Source organism: Miscanthus floridulus, chromosome 11 (genome assembly GCF_019320115.1).
Source record: "Miscanthus floridulus cultivar M001 chromosome 11, ASM1932011v1, whole genome shotgun sequence".
NCBI lineage: Eukaryota > Viridiplantae > Streptophyta > Magnoliopsida > Poales > Poaceae > Miscanthus > Miscanthus floridulus.
In genome coordinates, this window is record NC_089590.1 from 95,808,583 (window position 1) to 95,816,559 (window position 7,977).

Sequence of the window (7,977 nt, forward strand, 5' to 3'; positions counted from 1 at the left end):
AAGTTTTGTTCCGTTCTCTGAACCTGGACTTGCTTTGGATAAGCACTGGACAGGCCGGATTCTTGCCTTCTGCATTCGAACAGTCGAACTGAATATGATGTGACATCGCTGTCTCGCAGACTTGTGTTTTGTGTGTGTGTTTAATTGCACAGTTTAGGATTAATATGTCTGACGAATCTTTTAAACTTAATTAGTCCATAATTTGACAATAAAGTACTACGGTAACACATATGCTAATAACGGATTAATTAGGCTTAATAAATTCGTCTCGTGGTTTAGTGATGGATTTTGTAATTTATTTTTTTATTAGTATCCGAACACCCCATGCGACACCTCCATATAATATCCGATGTGACACCCAAAAACTTTACAGACCGGATCTAAACAAGGTCCTAGAAACAAACCAAAATGCAAATGTGCCATGTCTTATTTTTCTTATACAATGTGAAAATTCAAATATGCTCCGGTGCGAATTTATATTATGATCGATAACTAACTCAACAGCCAAAAAAGAAACAGAAATCATTGGATGGCGTTGGATGTCAAATGGCCGGTGCAACGAAATCAGATTATTTAGCTCTTAAAAAAACTCAAGGAAGTTTTTCAGTTAGATTCTTATCCTAAATCCTGGGAAGATTTCTGTAGCACTAAGTTAAGGGCCCGTTCGGTTCAGGCAAAACCACGGCAGGAATCATTCCATCTACTGAAAGCTTATACAAATTAAATAGCGATTCCGGCCAGGAATTCTTCCTGCAAGTCGTTCCTGATAAAACGAACGGGGCCTAAGGGGCAAGGGGCCTTTTCCCACTAGATTGATCATTTTCATATTTTCAGGATTTGCTTGGGCTCTGTGGACGTCTAGAAACAGGATGGCTATTAACAAGATGTTTCCTCAGGCTCCAACTGATATTTACCCTGTTCGTTTATGCTGAAATTTAGCTTATATTGATACTAATGCTGAAATGTTGTGAAAAGAAAATATTGTTCTATGACTGAAAAGTAGCTCAAGCGAACAGAGTGATTATATACATTGCGTTGTCATTACTGCAGAATTAGAGCGCCAATCTTAAGGAGAAGGACCAGGAGCAAATCTTCAAGATGAAGGCCTCCATCACAAGTTGGCTCAAAGCATTCAAGCCTAAGGCCCTGTTTGGTTCCTCGTGACTAGGGACTAGAGACTAGATTGTAGCCTCTTTTAGTCCCTAAATTGCCAAACAAGAGGACTAAAAGAGAGACTAGTAGTCCCTAGTCCACTAGTTTCTTGAGAGGTGCTAATTGGGACTAGTGGCCTAAATTTCCAGCCCATGCCCCTCAAACTAACTGGTACAACCCCTAGCTGATTTGTGTATTGAATAGGGGTATCATGGTCTTTGTGCAGTAGATTAGTCCCTTGAACCAAACAACACGAGAGACTATAGTTTAGTCCCTGTGTAGTCCCTAGTCTCTAGTCCCAAGGAACCAAACAGGCCCTAACTCAGTGTGTCAGTCTGATGTAGTGGAAATTTAGAGCTGTAATAGGCGTTGGATGTTGCAGCCTTGTTAGCTTCTATGTTTTGAACTGGTATCCCCAGTCTGTGTATGGTTACTTTGCTTTCTAAAAAGCAGAGGTTTATTCTCAGTTTTTTTTAAAAAAAAAACTTCGTTTGGAGAGCTCGATCAAAGAATAAATGCAAATTCTTTGTTTGGACATTGATCCAACAAAATTCTAACAAGAAACAACTTAACTTTTACCCGACTCGTCATATCAAAATTCATGTGCTTTCTGTAATAGACATTTGGAGACAGGCGTCCACCTTTACTTGCACTATCCTTTCGTCCAGATGGTTTGTACGCGAGTAATCCACTTTGAACAATGCAACATAACTAAGTAACTTTGAGTCCACTGTTGATTGGTGAGAGGAGGCACGACATATTTCAAAGTCTCAACATTGTACATTCAATGGGTTGTCGTTTAAATCATGTGGAGCATTTGAAAATAACACCGTTCAGCCTGTTCGCTTGGTCGTAAACGATCGTAAATTTTCAGTCAGAACAGTATTTTTCTCTAACACCAAACCAGCCAGCAGTAATAATCCACGATCGTATCAGCACCAGACGAAGAGGCTGGTTGTCGCTTTTTCCAAAACTCTAGCTGTTAGCCTATCAAGTAGACACTAGAGCCAAAGACGATATTGAACATAGAATGTGGATTTTCCTAACATGCTGTTAATCTTGTAACTGTTTTGGTCATGTGTGTTTTCTAAGGGGATTTTACTCGCTTTTACAACCCCTTTTGTGTCTTGATTAGGCGTGACGTGGACAATGCCGTCTCAACCTAAACTTTTTTTCCTCCTTAAATGAATGGTAGCCTTATACTGAAAAAAAAAACATCTCCATGGGACATCTTATTCCCATCCCACCTTTTAGGGGGCCTTTGAAACGCAAGAAGCTGAATGAATTATACATAGATTTCAAATAATAGGTTCATTTTCATAATAAAAGCACAGAAACAGGAACTAGGGAATTTAAATCTACAAGACAAATACTGATTTACAAGAAAGTATTAAATTTACAATATACCAGAGGAATTAAACAATGGGAGACTTTGGACGAGTTGTTATCGAGGAATGAAATTATCTCACCTAGAGGATCCAAATAGTATCTTGGTTCGGCGTAGAAATTGATTGGTTATGAGTTAGAGCGAGAAAAATACTCCCCTGTCCCAAAATATTTGTCGTTTTCGCTTTCTAAAAAACAACTTTGATTAAATATATATTAAAAATATTAATATTTATGGTATATAATTGGTATCATTGGAAAGATCTTTGAATCTAGTTTTTTAATAAATTTATTTGGAGATACAAATATCGCACATATTTTCTACAAATTGAGTCAAATTTGTGGCACTGAAACAAAAAACGATAGATAATTTGGGACATAGGGAGTAAATGAAAAGGAGAGACGGACAAAAATAGCTCTCGAGGGGGTTAACCAGTAGTTGTGAGATATTTATGCCATCGGCAGGTTGAAGTGTTTGTTTTACCAAAAACATCCATGTTTTTTCTACTATTGCATGTCTAATTGTTAGGGTAGGGGTGTTTTTGTAGCTCTGCTCCACCACAGAGCAGTTTCTCCGTAGAGTTTGTGGAACAGGTGATAGTGTTTGGCACACAGCCTAGCTCCAGCTTTAGAAATGAGTTGTTTCCATGCAAATAGTTCATTGTGTCCTGAATTAAAATTGTACTTGATATTTTCTGAAAAAATAGAAAATAAATGATAGAAAATTAACCGAGGCGAAGAGTACATATATGTGTTTGTGGTTCTTGACTCTCCGTATGGGCAGCCCAGGTTCACATGCATCATTCTATTGCGTGAGTTCGTGCCTTGGCCACCTGTGCAACTTCGTGAGTTCGTGCTTGGCGAGCGCGGACGCCGGGCAGCTCTCGGACAGCTCGTCATCCTCTGACATTATCTCTTAACTCCACGTGAAAGTATGAAACTCTAATAACAAGGGCGGACACAGCGGTGGCGCGGGAGCTCAAGCCCCCCTACCCATCTTGGAGCAGTGGAACTTCTATGAATTTTTAGGCAAAGTTCTATAGTGTAAGGAGACTGAAACTTAAGATCGAACAACAGTGTTGTTCAGCCCCTCGGAAATATTTTCTGGGTCCACCGTTGCTAATAACTGATGTAATCATTGAGGTACTTAAAAAAAAAGTAGAGTTAGCCTCCAACTCCACATTTTTTTTAGAACTGAGTTTCTGAAGCCAGAGGTGTTTGGCAACGCGGAGCTGGAGCGGAGCAATACTAAACACCCCCTTAATTTACTTACTCCATCAATTGGTGCAAGGGATTTTGCTTAATTTACTACTATTTATAACTAGTGATAGCTTTTATTGCTAGCTACTAATAGTTAATTGACCAATTCGTTAAGACCGTTTCGAGTAAGTATTAGATGTCTGGATAAGAGATTTTAGAGCAAGACTCTTAAAATCTTTCCTAACTTACAGGAATAAAAATTATGGTGAAAAATACCCTAAGACAACCTCTTTAATTTATTCTGTAAATGTAGACATCCTCTACTAGTGAGAATAGCTCACTAGAGTGCGCACAAGATATAGAAAAGTTGTTGGATGGTATTAGATATAGAAATCGATTTTTACTGAGATGACTCTTGAAATGATAATTTACATTTAGAGAGTAAAATTTTGAAAATGTTCTTAGGACACAGAATTGATCGTCCTGTATGGAATTTTGTACAGTGCGGGGCACATGAGGAGAGAACAATAAGAGAATAAAGAAAATTATTTTAATTTTTTTTGCATGTAAAAGGATAACGCAAAATGTTATGTTGGAAAAAGGTTATCTTACCGTGCTATGGCCCACATGTCAACGACTATTATCCGTCGATCCCGAGGCAACACGGCAAAAGCAGCGGAGTGGCACAGGCACAGATCTCATCTGGTGTGTCGTCGTCTCCGCTCGCGCTGTGCTCCCACCACTCCCCGCTTCAAAACAGCCAAACCGGAAAAAAGATTCTCCGTTCAATCCTCGCCCCAACCCTAGCCCCGGCGATCTCGCATGGCCACCGGCCCGCGATCTCTCCACGCCCTCCTCGGCGGCGGCGCAGGTACGCGCGCCCCTCCTCTCTCTGGGTATTGTTAAAATTGCTGTCCCCCCGCGGAATCCCGCCGATCCCTGACTGCTCCTAACATTCCTCGCGCGGGGACCCGCTCCAGTCGCCGACTTGCTGTTGTGGCGGCGGAGGAACGCCTCGGCGGCGGCCGTGGTGGGTGCCACCGCGGTCTGGTTCGTCTTCGAGCGCGCGGGCTACAGCTTCCCCTCCGTCCTGTCCAACGCCCTGCTCCTCCTCGTCGCCATCCTCTTCTTCTGGGCCAAGTCGGCGTCGCTGCTCAACAGGTGCGGTTAGCCTGAGATCTGATATGGAATCGTTCGCTCCTCTGCTTTGTGGTGTTTTGTTGGCGTGGTGCTTGACCTCTAAATTGGGAATAGTTTGTGATGGATTGTTACAAAATCGGATAATTCCCTGTCAGTTTGGATGTAGCTTATTCCTTTCTTCGAGTACCTCACTACGAAAATAGTGTATGGTTTAGTGATTCTAAGGATCTTACGAGTTGATTTCAGTATATGTGGCATCATTAATGCTTATTAATAATCTGGACTTAATCCTTAAGAGGAGCTGTCGTTAAGGCTCCATCTATCTTCTAAGTAGGCAGGGGGTCCTCTTGTTTACCCTTTTCTTAAAGCATGTCCATTTCACCTTCACCACATTAGTAATCATGTACTATCAGTACATGATCCCTTCTCTGCAAAGGGAAGACTTGGCTTTACTTTACCAGTAAGTTAACATAACAGCTGGATACTCTAATCCGCTAGCATGTGGCATTTTCCTCCATAGCCTGTAGTAATGTTTGTACTGTCCCTTATGCAAGGCAGGACTAGGTGTTTCTATCATTACTCTGTACTGAGTGCTCTATGCCTCTACTTTTGTCTTTTGATGTTGGCCATCGTTCATATTCTGCTTCGGCAACTTGTAGCACTAAGTCATTGTGTATGATATGTTAACTTGATAGAAGTTAATTGCATTTGAATTTTAAGCAGTGTAATCAGGTTTCCTCATTCCCCGGAATTGGTTTGGTCTTCATTTTGCAATGCCTCTAATTGATATTTAGATTTTTGTGATTTTGCATGATATTTTGTGATCAGCGATGTACACTGTACTTCCATTGTAACTAGGCTACATGTTGTCCATTCAGAGTGGTAGTCTGAACGAGTTTTTTGGTTCCTCTACAGGCCTCTTCCACCTCTTCCTAATCTTGAGGTTTCAGATGCAATTGTTGAAAAAGCTGCAGATCATGCTCTTGTATGGATCAATAGGCTGCTGGCTGTTGGCCATGACATCGCCATCAAGAGAGATAGGAAAGTTTTTATAAAGGTCTGCCTCTTTCTCTGAGAATCTCAGTTTCTCACACACTCTCTACTGTATATCTGTTCCTAATTATGTATGCTCTTCCTTTTCCCTGTTCTCCTTGGTGCAAAAGGTGATATTGATTTTGTGGGTGGTCTCATTCGTTGGAATGCTCTTCAACTTTCTTACGCTCATTTACATTGGTGAGTTCTGTTAATTATTTCTTCATGGATGTTTGGATCTACTGTTCTTTTTTGACAGCTCAATGTTCATACTAAACTAGCCATTTCTTTTTGTTCTCTAGGGGTAATGCTTTCTCTGTTGGTTCCACCACTCTATGAGAAGTACCAGGATCAGGTTGATGAAAAGCTTGGTGTAGCACACAGTGTACTATCGAGGCACATAGATACCATCGTTACCAGGGCTGGACAATCAGCCAAGCAGAAGAAGACTGAGTAAAAGAAATGTTTTGCTATATTGTGGTGAGTTTTAATATGACTCGACATGAAATTTATTACTTGTCGATAGTATGAATTATGAAACAAATTAAATCGAACAGCTTCCATGTTATGCCTCACAGTACATTAGTATTACACACGTCATTATGAGATAGACTAGTTTTTTTCATGATATATATTTATTTAACTGTCGAAGTAGGCGATCATGAGAAATTTAGAGTTTCATGCTCGTGTGATGATTCAAGAAGCCAAGAAAAATGCAGTAATAGCTTACCTTGCATTCTGAAAAGAGCATACATCAGAAGGGGGAGGATATAAAAACTAGAGGCGCAACCTACTACAAACCCTTCTTAAAACAAAGTATTTTAATAGTAACAACATTCCCATCAGTTAGATTATTTAAATATTTACAGAACCCTGTATTTTGGCTGTGAACATGTTATGAATGGTATGAATATCACTTTCAACTGATCAATAGTTTGTGAGTGACCAAAAATTTGAATAATTTGGCTTATGTTCTAACAGCAACTTGCACTACCTAGTTGCCTTTTCCTTATTTCCTGTAACTGACTGTACCTGTTGTAGGAGCAAAATCAAACGAATTTCAACATGCTTCACTCACAGTGCAAGTCAGGGCCTAGCTCCTGCAAACTTTTTTTTTTTATAAAGACAAACTACTGATATTTGAACCTAGGTTCAGCAGCAACTGTTTTTTTGCCGTATGTAGTTTCATTCTTATATACAACTTGTGTCTAGTAACTTGTATTCTGTGGTGGTTGGTTTGACTTTTGAGGTTTTCCGTGGCAAAAGTGTATTTCCTGGAGTTTTAGTTGAAACTGTTCCTGTTAATTGCTGCTTTTCTTATTAATGATTTTTTTCCTTGTCAGGAACATCTCTGGTTGTCAAGTGGAGTTGACAGTGGGCCTTTCATCTTTGACTCTCCATACTTGTGATCCTCCACTAATATTAATTCTCGATATGCTGATCTGAGGTTTAGATGTGCGCTGTTCATTTTGGGAAATGAGATGGCTTGTGTATTTTTCTTTTTGAACATGAGGTTTACTATGGGCGCATATCTTACTCGAAATGATATTGAGAAATTGCAAGTTGCAACTCGTGCATACAAGTATGTGGGCTGCTTGCGCTGTTAGTCATATGATTTTTCTGTCACTGATTTTAAATTTAGGCTGCTCTGAGGAACTTTGAGCAGCTCATTCGATGCCCATCTGCCGGTAGCTCATTTTCTGAAATACCTAATAAGTTGTATTTTACATAGACAGATGCGTCATGTGAGATTTTTTTTATTATTTTTAACCTTTTTTAACACTTTATAAATAACACGGTTGATTTTTTTTTCTTCAAATCTAACATGTTTGGCCACGCCTAATGTTCTGGCATGGCCAAACAACGCAGATGCGCCATTCAGGCTGGTGTGGCTGGCCTGCCACCGCGCAGGCCAGCCGCCCACTGACCGGCTAATTTGAGCCTTTGCTATGCCATCGACCACGGCGTGGCTCGGCTCCCTCCCTCTCTTCCTCATTTCTTTCTTTCGCCCCTGCTTGTCTGGGCGTTGGCAGCGGCCGCCCCGGCTCCAACCGGCCTCCTCATGTT

General features: G+C 40.5%; 1 protein-coding gene across 1 annotated transcript; it reads left to right on the top strand.

The window, feature by feature from the left end:
* Window positions 1–4,434: 4,434 nt before the first annotated feature.
* Window positions 4,435–7,495, top strand: LOC136494052 (reticulon-like protein B11). Its single transcript, XM_066490192.1, has 6 exons — window positions 4,435–4,609; window positions 4,719–4,899; window positions 5,794–5,935; window positions 6,042–6,111; window positions 6,213–6,390; window positions 7,254–7,495. Exons 1-5 carry the CDS (start codon window positions 4,561–4,563, stop codon window positions 6,365–6,367), a joined length of 597 nt encoding a protein of 198 aa, XP_066346289.1. The 5' UTR covers window positions 4,435–4,560; the 3' UTR covers window positions 6,368–6,390; window positions 7,254–7,495.
* Window positions 7,496–7,977: the final 482 nt, after the last annotated feature.

What these genes read in the sequence shown, in the direction of transcription:
- LOC136494052 (XM_066490192.1), top strand. Translation starts at nt 4,561, where the DNA reads ATGGCCACCGGCCCGCGATCTCTCCACGCCCTCCTCGGCGGCGGCGCA. An exon ending in CCTCCTCGGCGGCGGCGCAG is followed by an intron (nt 4,610 to 4,718) that starts GTACGCGCGCCC and finishes GACCCGCTCCAG; the next exon opens with TCGCCGACTTGCTGTTGTGG. An exon ending in TCTTACGCTCATTTACATTG is followed by an intron (nt 6,112 to 6,212) that starts GTGAGTTCTGTT and finishes TTTGTTCTCTAG; the next exon opens with GGGTAATGCTTTCTCTGTTG.